At 45.1% G+C, this 12583-nt stretch overlaps 1 protein-coding gene across 6 annotated transcripts in view; it reads right to left on the bottom strand.

Annotated features, from left to right (window-relative positions):
• Positions 1–7538: 7538 nt before the first annotated feature.
• tars2 (threonyl-tRNA synthetase 2, mitochondrial) overlaps positions 7539–12583 on the bottom strand; it is a 29888-nt gene continuing 24843 nt past the window's right edge. For 5 of the 6 annotated variants that reach the window (XM_024139236.2, XM_070439523.1, XM_024139234.2 and 2 more), the window contains exons 15-18: positions 9028–9129; positions 8852–8924; positions 7890–8004; positions 7539–7757 (exon numbers count right to left, since the gene is read on the bottom strand). In XM_024139236.2, the coding sequence (XP_023995004.1) occupies positions 7615–7757; positions 7890–8004; positions 8852–8924; positions 9028–9129 (433 nt within the window). In that variant the 3' untranslated portion in view covers positions 7539–7614. The remainder of the gene's footprint in view (positions 7758–7889; positions 8005–8851; positions 8925–9027; positions 9130–12583) is intronic. The other variant, XM_070439524.1, reaches the window with a different exon arrangement.

Consider the following 12583-nt stretch of genomic DNA (forward strand, 5'->3'; position numbering starts at 1 on the left):
CCCTTGACCTTTCATTGCAGAGGTGCTGCGTTTATGAGTTTTTTGAGAAGACAGCGAGAGAGAGAGAAGAGAACATTAAATGTATCCATCTCTTCGTTTGTAACTTTTTGTGAGTGTAATGTTCTACTGTACATTTTTACTGTTTTATTATGTCACTTCTTTGTTTAATTATCTATTCCAATTCGCTTTGGACAAATGTAAACATGTTTCCCTCAAGTTCATAAATGCCCTGGAGTTGAAATTGAGCGAGAGAGAGAGAGAGAGAAGAGAGAGAGAGAGAGAGAAGAGGGAGAGAGAAGAGAGAGAGAGAGAGAGAGAGAGAGAGAGAGAGAGAGAGAGAGAGATGAGAGAGAGAGAGAGAGAGGAAGGAGAGAGAGAGAGAGAGAGAGAGAGAGAGAGAGAGAGAGAGAGAAGAAGCTCAAGGTCTAGATCAGGCAGCCCATATCAACAGGCATGAGATCTTATATTAAACCTTTACCCAGGGAAGCGACCTAATACTAATCCTACACACACAGAGAAGGGTAACATGAAATTAGAGAGAAAACAGGGGCCCAACGTATAGGTGCAGGCAGAAGGGGTTAAAAGAGGGGGAGACACGTGACAAAGCAGGGGTAGAGAAAGAATCTGAATGAACAGAGCGAGAGAGAGAGAAGCATTCTATTCATCAAAAAGAAGATCAACATTTGAAATAGCATTAGGATTGGCAAAAAATCTTGAACAGTTATAGAACGCTTTGCCCTTTATGTTTTGTGAGCTGGGTCCGCTCACCAACCAAGATTTCACAAATGGGAAAGACACATTTGAGACTCTGCCCATGTAGTAATTCCATGCCAAAAAAACCTGGATGTGTAACATGGAAAAAGCGGAAAAAGAAAGAGAGGTAATGGTCAGATGGAGTCAATATTTGTTCCATTCCAGAGGCATCTTATAGATGGACAGATCAAAAGAGGAGGACTGTGTATTCTTATCAGAGTGGGAAAAGAGGAAGGAAAGAATAGCTGAGTTCCTGAACAGGGAAGGGAGGGAGGGAGGGAGGGAGGGAGGAGGGAGGGAGGGGGAGGGAGGGAGGGAGGGAGGGAGGAGGAGGGAGGAGGGGAGGGAGGGAGGAGGAGGGAGGAGGGAGGAGTGGGCCATATGAAATGGGTGGTCTTTTGGCAGGTGAGAAAAGGCTAGGAGGGGAGTAGTGTATATCACAGGAAGTTGGTGGCATCTTAATTGGGAGGACGGGCTGTGTTAAATGGCTGGAGCGGAATCGGTGGAATGGTATGAAATACATGTGTTTGATACCATTTAATTGGCTCGTTCCAGACATTATTATGAGCTGTCCCCACTCAGCAGCCTCCTGTGGTTCCACTCTCTCTGTCTGTCTCACATAAAACATTAACTCCACATTAACTCTCACACCCACCAAGGGGATTTGCATGGGAAGATCTCAAAACTCCAGCTACAGGGTTGGTTGGGCTAGGACATTCTGATGTGGTTTGGTTGGGCTAGGACATTCTGATGTGGTTTGGTTGGGCTAGGACATTCTGATGTGGTTTGGTTGGCTCGAAGGACATAGTGGGAAGTTCACTGTGAAGCGTTGACAGACCACTAGTCAGATCAGTCTCCAAAACTGTTTCCCACTTTCTCTCTTTCTCTGCTCTGTCCCCCTCCCTCCCCTTCTCAAAAATGTCCCCCCTCTTTAGGTCGATGTCACACATTTCCATCTAATATATTCTGTAGCATTCATACAAGCACTTGTACACACACTGATCACTTACTCCTGTTTTTACCTCCAACAAATGTGGTTATATTATGTCAAAGGTTAAATATGCAGGTGCAAGTGTGTGCAGGTGTGTTATTTGTGCAGGTCTGTGTTATTTTGTCTTCTCTCACTATTCTGTCCCTCTAATCGCACATAAATCTCCAGTGTCTCCAGCCACGAGTGTGATTTGGATAGCGACATGAGAAATATCAGATGTCAGAACACGAGGGCTTTCCACACAGGTTGGCACCAGCTCACACAGCAGAATTCAAAACCGATGGCCGCTCTCCTCTCACTCTCCAGTTCTATCTCTCATTCTCTCTCTCGCTCCTTAACCCTCCACTTCGCTCTTTCTGTCTCTTTCATAAAGCCGGAATTTACCTCCAGCTAGCTGCTTCGAGAGGAGTCATACAGTAAATATTTATAAAGAGGCAGAAAGCAGGTTTATTCTCGTCGTCTCCTAAACTAGTCCAAGCCTCCTCGCCTCCTCACCTTCCTCTGAACTGAGAAGAGAACTCYCTCTCCCTCTTGGCATCATCTCACCACGCTGGGGAGAGAAAATAAACCAAACGCCTCTCTCACAGGGTGGTTGGAAAGAAGAGACAGGCGGGCCGACGGACACACACACACTCTTTTCAACTTCGATCCTTGCTCCTGTCAAATCATTATTTATTTCCATCTCTCCTCCTCCTCCTCTCTCTCTCTCTCTCTGCTGAGAAGAGGATAGGAAATCAGGTCAGCTGTGTGTTGTTGAACATAGCAGACATATTTGAGAGCAAAGTGAAGCCAGAGCTAGAACTGTACCTTACTGTACCGAGGTGTGTGTGTGTGTTTGTGTGTGTGGGTGCATCCATTAATGGCTATATGCAGGGCCTCTCCAGACCTGGCACTTTCATTGGGTTTGTGTGTGTGCAAGCGTAAATATGTGTGTGTGTGTGTGTGTATGCCTCCATGGGCATGAAACCTTCACAGATCATGTGTGTTTGTGTGTGTGTGTGAGAGTGTGTGAGGGTGCATCCATTACTGGCTACAGTGGCTTGCGAAAGTATTCGCCCCCCATGGAATTTTTCCTATTTTGTTGCCTTACAGCCTGGAATTAAAATACATTTTTACATACAGAACATTTTTGTTTGTATTATTTGATTTGAAGATGCAAAATATTTTTTATTGTGAAACAAACAAGAAATAAGACAAAAAAACTGAAAACTTGAGCATGCATAACTATTCACCCCCCCAAAGGCAATACTTTGTAGAGCCACCTTTTGCAGCAATTACAGCTGCAAGTCTCTTGGGGTATGTCTCTAAGCTTGACACATCTAGCCACTGGGATTTTTGCCCATTCTTCAAGGCAAAGCTGCCCCAGCTCCTTCAAGTTGGATGGGTTCCGCTGGTGTACATCAATCTTTAAGTCATACCACAGATTCTCAATTGGATTGAGGTCTGGGCTTTGACTAGGCCATTCCAAGACATTTAAATGTTTCCCCTTAAACCACTCGAGTGTTGCTTTAGCAGTATGCTTTGGGTCATTGTCCTGCTGGAAGGTGAACCTCCGTCCCAGTCTCAAATCTCTGGAAGATTGAAACAGGTTTCCCTCAAGAATTTCCCTGTATTTAGCGCCATTCATAATTTCTTAAATTCTGACCAGTTTCTCAGTCCCTGCCGAAAAAAAAAAAACATCCTCACAGCATGATGCTGCCACCACCATGCTTCACTGTGGGGATGGTGTTCTCGGGCGATGAGAGGTGTTGGGTTTGCGCGTTTTCCTTGATGGCCAAAAAGCTACATTTTAGTCTCATCTGACCAGAGTGCCTTCTTCCATATGTTTGGGGTGTCTCCCACATGCCTTTTGGTGAACATCAAACGTGTTTGCTTATTTTTTTCTTTAAGCAATGGCTTTTTTCTGGCCACTCTTCCGTAAATCCCAGCTCTGTGGAGCGTACAGCTTAAAGTGGTCCTATGGACAGCTACTCCAGTCTCTGCTGTGGAGCTTTGCAGCTCTTTCAGGGTTATCTTTGGTCTCTTTGTTGCCTCTCTGATTAATGCCCTCCTTGCCTGGTCTGTGAGTTTTGGTGGGCTGCCCTCTCTTGGCAGGTTTGTTGTGGTGCCATATTCTTTCCATTTTTTTTATAATAGATTTAATGGTGCTCCGTGGGATGTTCAAAGTTTCAGATATTTTTTTATAACCCAACCCTGATCTGTACTTCTCCACAACTTTGTCTCTGATCTGTTTGGAGAGCTCCTTGGTCTTAATGGTGTCACTTGCTTGGTGGTACCCCTTGCTTAGTGGTGTTGCAGACTCTGGGGCCTTTCAGAACAGGTGTATATATACTGAGATCATGTGACAGATCATGTGACACTTAAATAAAGTCCACCTGTGTGCAATCTAACTAATTATGTGACTTCTGAAGGTAATTGGTTGCACCAGATCTTATTTAGGGGCTTCATAGCAAAGGGGGTGAATACATATGCATGCACCACTTTTCCGTGCTAGATTTTTTTTTAAACAAGTTATTTTTTTCCTTTCACTTCACCAATTTGGACTATTTTGTTTATGTCCATTACATGAAATCCAAATAAAAATAAATTAAAATTATAGGTTGTAATGAAACAAAATAGGAAAAATGCCAAGGGGGTGAATACTTTTGCAAGGCACTGTATATGCAGGGCCAGATGTAAACAGCTCTAGTGAAAGGTGTGAAGTCCACACAGGAGGATTAGAGAGACAAACCAGCTGACTGGGAGAGACGACTGGATCAAATAAAGACTTATGAAAAACCTCCTCAACTACTAGATCAGGACAGAAGTTGGGAAATATTGGGGGGGGGGGGGGGTGTAGAGGGGAGTTGGCTTCTATGTTGTGTGTCTAGTGATCAGTGCGGGTGGGCCCATGGTTTTGGTGTATATCCAGCAGAATCCTTACAGCTGATTTATTCCCCCAGTCTGTTTCTCAATGAGGAACTCATTTCAAGGGACTGAAGCTGGTCAACTGGAGCGTGTAACAGTGAGCTATACCGCTCCAACTAAGTGTTTGTGTGTGTCTTCCATCCACCACACACACACCCGTCAGAAATAATAATAATATTCCCTTCACTAATTGGCTTGTCCCTATCCAAACATTACCAGCAAACCCACACCCACACGAGAGAGAGAAGAGAGCGAGAGAGAGGGCTCTAGACTGCTAGGTTGTTGTCACTGTTTGCTGCAAAGTTATTGTTATTGTTTTCAGTGGCTGGACTCTCAGTCCACCTGGCAGCAAACTCTCTCTCTCCCTCTCACACACACACTATTGCATTTCTATCCCCGTGAGGATCAAATAATTGATTCCCATCCAATATCCTATCCCTAAATCTAACATTAACCTTAATTCTATCCCTAATTGTAACCCTAAACCTAACCCCTAAGCCTAAAATAGTATTTTTCCTCAGAGGGCCAGCAAAATGGGGACTGGCAAAATGAATTTTCCTTGTTTTACTATCCTTGCGAGGACTTCTGCTGCTCACAAGGATAGTTAAACATACATACACACAATACAGGAAGGTTCTTTRTACAGAGGTGGAGGGGAAAGGGAGTCCAGGCACAGGGGTCTATTTTCAGGTCCCCGTCCCACCAATCATTGTCTGACAGGTTCTCAGTGAAACCAGCAGAACAGAACAATACCACCATGAGGACGTCACACCACCGTTCTGTTTGACTTCCTCTGGTCACGGTCACCCTGCCTCCCGGCCTCCCTCCCACAGAAAGGATGACCTGAAACTGGAGTGTGTTCCATATGGCACCCTATTCCCTTTATAGTGTACTACTTTAGACCAGAACCCACCGGGCTGTGAACTACATAGGGAATAGTGTGCCATTTGGGACAGGTCAAAGGGAACATGGTGCAATTTGGGACAGGTCAAAGGGAACATGGTGCAATTTGGGACAGGTTACATGGAACATGGTGCCATTTGGGACAGGTCAAATGGAACATGGTGCCATTTGGGACAGGTCAAAGGGAACATGGTGCCATTTGGGACATATCAAAGGGAACATGGTGCCATTTGGGACAAGCCGGAGGGAACATGGTGCCATTTGGGACAGGTCAAAGGGAACATGGTGCCATTTGGGACAAGTCGGAGGGAACATGGTGCCATTTGGGACAAGCCAGAGGGAACATGGTGCCATTTGGGACAGGTCATGGAACATGGTGCATTTGGGACAATCGGAGTGAGCATGGTGCCATTTGGGACAGGTCAAAGGGAATATGGTGCATTTGGGACAGGTCAAAGGGATAGGGTGCCATTTGGGACAGGTCAAAGGAACATGGTGCCATTTGGAACAAGTCAAAAAGGGAATAGGGTGCCATTTGGGACATGTCGAATGGAATAGGGTGCCATTTGGGACATGTCGAATGGAATAGGGTGCCATTTGGAATGCCTCCTGGGTCATTTATGTACCTGCCTGGACTTGTAGGCTACCTACTATATATATATATATAAACTACCCCCTAAACAAATTATTTAATTTCATCCTCCTATAGCCTTATTGACATGTTACATTGTAGCCTATAGGCAGTCCTAGGACTGGAGATCGTGATCTATACCTCCCTCAGCAGCTCCCTTTGTTATTGTCTTTAACGTCAAAAGGTCCGCCTCTCTTTCTGCCCCCAACCCACCTCTCTCTCAACCCCCTGGCTAAAAATAATTTCAGAATGAACTCTGTGCGACTCGAACTGTCAAATGAAGGATTGTTTTGTGTGTTCAGAGAAAGCAACTAGAGAGTACAGTGAGAGAAAGAGTAGGGAGAAAGAGATTAGAGKGAGAGAGATAGGGGGAAGGAATGCTGTAAGGAGGGGAGTGACCGACTGATGGGCTTGTAGTTATCAGTAACTAATGGTTTTGGGAATGTTCACTGATACTAATGGTCCATGTCACCACTCTGGATCTACTGTGGAACACTAACCGGACCAAACAACTCCCCGACTTTAATCATTTCAGAGAAAGGAAGTCATTCAAGAGGGGGACAAGGAATATAAGGCATTTATCCTGCGTATTGGATATAAGCTTCATTCTTTGGCCTGTTCTAKATCGCCTGACCGTTAATCTGTGTGATTGGAACGTGGYGCCAAGTCCAACCTCTCCTCCTCTGGTAATGCTCACGGTCTGGTCCCCCACTTACAGTGTCTGGCTCTAGGGACCGATACACACCAAAAGCCCCCTGGCCTGAACCCAATTCAACTCCTATCGGCCTCCCTCTCTTTCTGTCTCGGCAGTGAAGTGCTTGCGTAGAACTAAGCACACAAAACCGCCGCCTTTGGCCAATAGCCGTTTTGTTGAAGAGGTTCTTTGTCCAGTCTGTTTGATCTGTGACCCCCCCTCCTCCCTGTCTCTCCTAGCTGTTCTGTCACTGTTGTGACTCATGTCCTTTCCATTCCGTCGCTCCCTCTCTCAATTAAAAAGAGGGAAAAACTTCAAACCTTCCGACCTTCGTTCTGCCTTTCCTGTTTCCACTAAACACAGGGSTCCCTCTCCTATTTTAGTCAAATCCCCCCACGCTCCCTGCGTATCCTGCCTTTCTTATTCCAGTCTTTTAAAGGTAGTGATGACAGTCTTACGTAACAGGGCTGAGCTGATTTGAGTATTAACAACCAATCACAGCTGTTGCCTGAAAACCCTGATAAGACTCCTAAAATGGATGTCTCTCCAACCAGTACTGCACAATTAAACACTTACACACACCAGCCCCATTAACATGACCATGTCCATAATGTCAGTTACACACACACACACACACACAGAAAAGATGTCCAGAAGAGTTTTATAATTTAAGTTATTATATTTTATTACAAAAGTACAGTGAGCAATTCTTCATCCACAACAGGTGTGTGTGTGTTAGAAGTCATCCTGGTTGCTCCGTGTGTCTCGTAGGTGTGTGAGTGATGCCAGGACCTCCTCTGTCGGTCTCCTCCCTAGCTGCTTCCCCCCTCTGGTCCTTACACTCACCGTGCCACTCACACACTCCTTCTCACCTACCACTGGACACACACACACACACACACACACACACACACACACACACACAATTATTGAATCAATATGTTTACAAGCTGTGTCAGTTTATTTTGAATCTACAGTAATCTAATCCGTGTTCACCCACGCAGTCTTACCAAATATGTAGTTGTACTGGGCCAGCTGTGCAGAGCGGATCTTCTTATTTAAGGTGGCACCCTGGTCATCATCCGCGTCAACCATGAAGCCGGCCTCGTGGAACTGTCGGACCACCTTAACAAGAGCAAAACACACATCACTCACAGTGGTGGTAGAGGAGACAGGAACCAGGCTACGGTAGAATAACAGTAAGGACGYCACCTTTTAAATTCCACCCTGKGGGCCGAGACACTGGTGGCTGTATTACCTGGCTATGTATCATCATGACAGACCCCAGATCAGCAGTGTTGATAGATTCTCCTCCCCTGGGGCTACATATGCATTACATACAGGAGGATGTATTGGCAATGTTGTGACTGGCAGACTTTTTACAAGACAAGTCAAGAGAGAAATAGGAGCCATGTCCTGATAAAGGCCTCAGAAACATTACATGTCTATATTCCATGTTATCTCCTGTGTCTGGTCTTACCTGCTGCTGGCTCATTCATCATGTGGCAGATGGAACTTGTAGAATATATTGATATGTGAGTAGTTGCATGTACGTACGTAGCTTTGTTTCATTGTTGGTTCCCATGTGTTAAATAAACGAAAACCTGATCACAAAATTAACCTCAAATCAAGTCCTTTTCAGAGTCATGATGAACCGTGTATGGGTACAGTGCTGGATTAGCCTTCGACCTCTGGAGTCACTGAGGGGTACAGCTTTTGATGTGTGTTGAGTCATGTTGTGTTTGGTCACGTGTGTGGGTGTATGGGGGGGCACGGGGGGGGGGTTGATTTCAGCCTGCAGTACAAGGGCCATGTGTATAATGTGTCTCAGAGCAGGAGTGCTGATCTAGGACCAGTTTCCTGCTTTCCATTTAATCTTAAGAATTGAGATCCAAAACTGACCCTAAATCAGCACTCCAAATCTGAGACGCTTGATACATATGGCCCCAGATCTGATTTTATGAGTCCTAACCTGTTGCGCATATGACTCACTACCTCCCCCTACAGGAATAATCATGACCTGCGCTGGAGACAACCACAGAGGCCTGAAAGAGACCGAAAGGAAAGAGAAACTGAGTGAGTAAGAGAAATGTGGGTAACCAAAACGGTATCATTTTAGATGAATCAAATCACAGACACTCTTCTCACCATTTCCCCCCAAAATTCTCAGCCAATATAGCGATCATGCGTTCCAGTGATCCCAGAACAGCTCTGTGAACCATCACTGGTCTGTGGGTCTCTCCATCCCCCCTGAGAGCGAGAGAAAGGGTGAAAGAGAGCGAGGGAGAGAGAGGGTGAGGGAAGAGAGAAAGATGTGGTGAGAAAGGGGTAGYGGAGAGGAGATCACTTCAGTCTTAAAGCTACAATAACAAAGCGGACACCCCACCTCTGTTTTGGTAAAAAGCTAAGGGATGAACCTGGAGAAATGTAACCACTGTGAAATTCAGAGCTATGGATGCAAGGACTGACCATCCATGATATCAACATTTATTTAACCTTCTTATGAGGCTATACAGTGTTTATTTGTGTTGTTTACAAACATTGTCCAGTGTCTGTTCTTTTGCCCAGTCTGAGATATGGCTTTTTCTTTGCAACTCTGCCTAGAAAGCCAGCATCCCAGAGTCTCCTCTTCACTGCTGACGTTGAGACTGGTGTTTTGCGGGTACTATTTAATTAAACTGCCAGTTGAGGACTTGTGAGGCGTCTGGTTTCTCAAACTAGACACTAATGTAGTTGTCCTTTTGCTCAGTTGTGCACCGGGGCCTCCCACTCCTCTTTCTATTCTGGTTATAGCCAGATTGTGCTGTTTTGTGAAGGGAGTAGTAAACAGCATTGTACAAGATCTTCCGTTTCTTGGCAATTTCTCACATGGAATAGCCTTCATTCTTCAGACCAAGAATAGACTGACGAGTTTCAGAAGAAAGTTCTTTGTTTCTGGCCATTTTGAGGCTGTAATCGAACCCACAAATGCTGATGCTCCAGATACTCAACTACTCTAAAGAAGGCCAGTTTTATTGCTTCTTTAAATCAGAACAATAGTTTTCAGCTGTTCTAACATACTTGCAAAAGGGTTTTCTAATGATCAATTAGCCTTTTCAAATTATAAACTTGTATTATCTAACACAACGTGCCATTGGAACACAGGAGTGATGGTTGCTGATAATTGGCCTCTGTACACCTATGTAGACATTCCATTATTTATTTTTTAAATCCGCCGTTTCCAGCTACAATAGTCATTTACAACATTAGCAATCTCTACACCCTATTTCTGATCAATTTGATGTTATTTTATGGAAAAAATTTKTTCCAAAAACAAGAACATTTCTAAGTGACCCCAAACTTTTGAACGGTAGTGAGTGTGTGTGTGTGTGTATGTATATACAGTTGAAGTTGGAAGTTTACATACACCTTAGCCAAATACATTTTACACAACTCCTGATATTTAATCCTAGTAAAAATTCCCTGTCTTAGGTCAGTTAGGATCAACACTTTATTTTTAAGAGAATGTGAAATGTCAGAATAATAGTAGAGAATTATTTCTTTCAGCTTTTATTTCTTTCATCACATTCCCAGTGGGTCAAAAGTTCACACACTCAATTAGTAGTTGGTAGCATTGCCTTTAACTTGGGTCAAACATTTTGGGTAGCCTTCCACAAGCTTCCCACAATAAGTTGGGTGAATTTTGGCCCATTCCTTCTGACAGAGCTGGTGTAACTGAGTCAGGTTTGTAGGCCTCCTTGCTCGCACACGCTTTTTCAGTTCTGCCCACAAACTTTCTATAGAATTTAGGTCAGGGCTTTGTGATGGCCACTCCAATACCTTGACTTTGTTGTCCATTTTCCCACAACTTTGGAAGTATGCTTGGGGTCAATGTCCATTTTGAAGAACCATTTGCGACCAAGCTATATGTCTTGAGACTGATGTCTTGAGACGTTGCTTCAATATATCCACATCATTTTCCGTCCTCATGATGCCATCTATTTTGTGAAGTGCACCAGTCCCTCCTGCAGTAAAGTACCCCCACAACATGATGCTGCCACCCCCGTGCTTCACAGTTGGGATGGTGTTCTTCGGCTTGCAAACCTCCCCCTTATTTCCTCCAAACATAACGATGGTCATTATGGCCAAACAGTTCTATTTTTGCCTCATTAGACCAGAGGACATTTCTCCCAAAAGTACGATATTTGTCCCCATGTGCAGTTGCAAACCGTAGTCTGGCTTTTTTATGGCGCTTCCTTGCTGAGCGGCCTTTCAGGTTATGTCGATATAGGACTCGTTTTACTGTGGATATAGACTTTTGTACCTGTTTCCTCCAGCATCTTCACAAGGTCCTTTGCTGTTGTTCTGGGATTGATTTGCAATAATTGTGTCCTGAACAAAGGGGGGGTCAAAATCAAAAGTAACAGTCAGTATCTGGTGTGGCCACCAGCTGCATTAAGTACTGCAGTGCATCTCCTCCTCATGGACTGCACCAGATTTGCCAGTTTTGCTGTGAGATGTTACCCCACTCTTCCACCAAGGTACCTGCAAGTTCTTGGACATTTCTGGGGGAATGGCCCTAGCCCTCACCCTCCGATCCAACAGGTCCCAGACGTGCTCAATGGAAGATCCGGCTCGTCGCTGGCCACGGCAGAACACTGACATTCCTGTCTTGCAGGAAATCACGCACAGAACGAGCAGTATGGCTGGTGGCATTGTCATGCTGGAGGGTCACGTCAGGATGAGCCTGCAGGAAGGGTACCACATGAGGGAGGAGGATGTCTTCCCTGTAAGGCACAGCATTGAGATTGCCTCCAATGACAACCTCAGTCCAATGATGCTGTGACACACCGCCCCAGACCATGACGGACCCTCCACCTCCAAATCGATCCCGCTCCAGAGTACAGGCCTCGGTGTAACTCTCATTCCTTTGACAATAAACGTGAATCCGACCATCACCCCTGGTGAGACCAAACCGCAACTCATCAGTAAAGAGCACTTTTTGCCAGTCCTGTTTGGTCCAGCAACGGTGGGTTTGTGCCCATAGGCGACGTTGTTGCCGGTGATGTCTGGTGAGGACTGCCTTACATCAGGCCTACAAGCCCTCAGTCCAGCCTCTCTCAGCCTATTGCGGACAGTCTGAGCACTGATGGAGGGATTGTGCATTCCTGGTGTAACTCGGGCAGTTGTTGTTGCCATCCTGTACCTGTCCCGCAGGTGTGATGTTCGGATGTACTGATCCTGTGCAGGTGATGTTACACGTGGTCTGCCACTGTGAGGACGATCAGCTGTCCGCCCTGTCTCCCTGTAGCGCAGTCTTAGGCGTCTCACAGTACGGACAATGCAATTTATTGCCCTGGCCACATTGCAGTCCTCATGTCTCTTGCAGCATGCTTAAGGCACGTTCACACAGATGAGCAGGGACCCTGAGCATCTTTCTTTTGGTGTTTTTCAGAGTCAGTAGAAAGGCCTCTAATGTCCTAAGTTTTTATAACTGTGACCTTAATTGCCTACCGCCTGTAAGCTGTTAGTGTCTTAACGACCGTTCCACAGGTGCATGGGAAACAGTGTTTAAACCCTTTACAATGAAGATCGGTGAAGTTATTTAGATTTTTACTAATTATCTTTGAAAGACAGGGTCCTGAAAAGGGGATGTTTATTTTTTTACTGAGATTATATAATATATATAAAAATCATTTATAAGTCCAAAAATGGACGCAACAAT

The sequence above is a fragment of the Salvelinus sp. IW2-2015 genome, unplaced genomic scaffold (genome assembly GCF_002910315.2).
Source record: "Salvelinus sp. IW2-2015 unplaced genomic scaffold, ASM291031v2 Un_scaffold1727, whole genome shotgun sequence".
NCBI lineage: Eukaryota > Metazoa > Chordata > Actinopteri > Salmoniformes > Salmonidae > Salvelinus > Salvelinus sp. IW2-2015.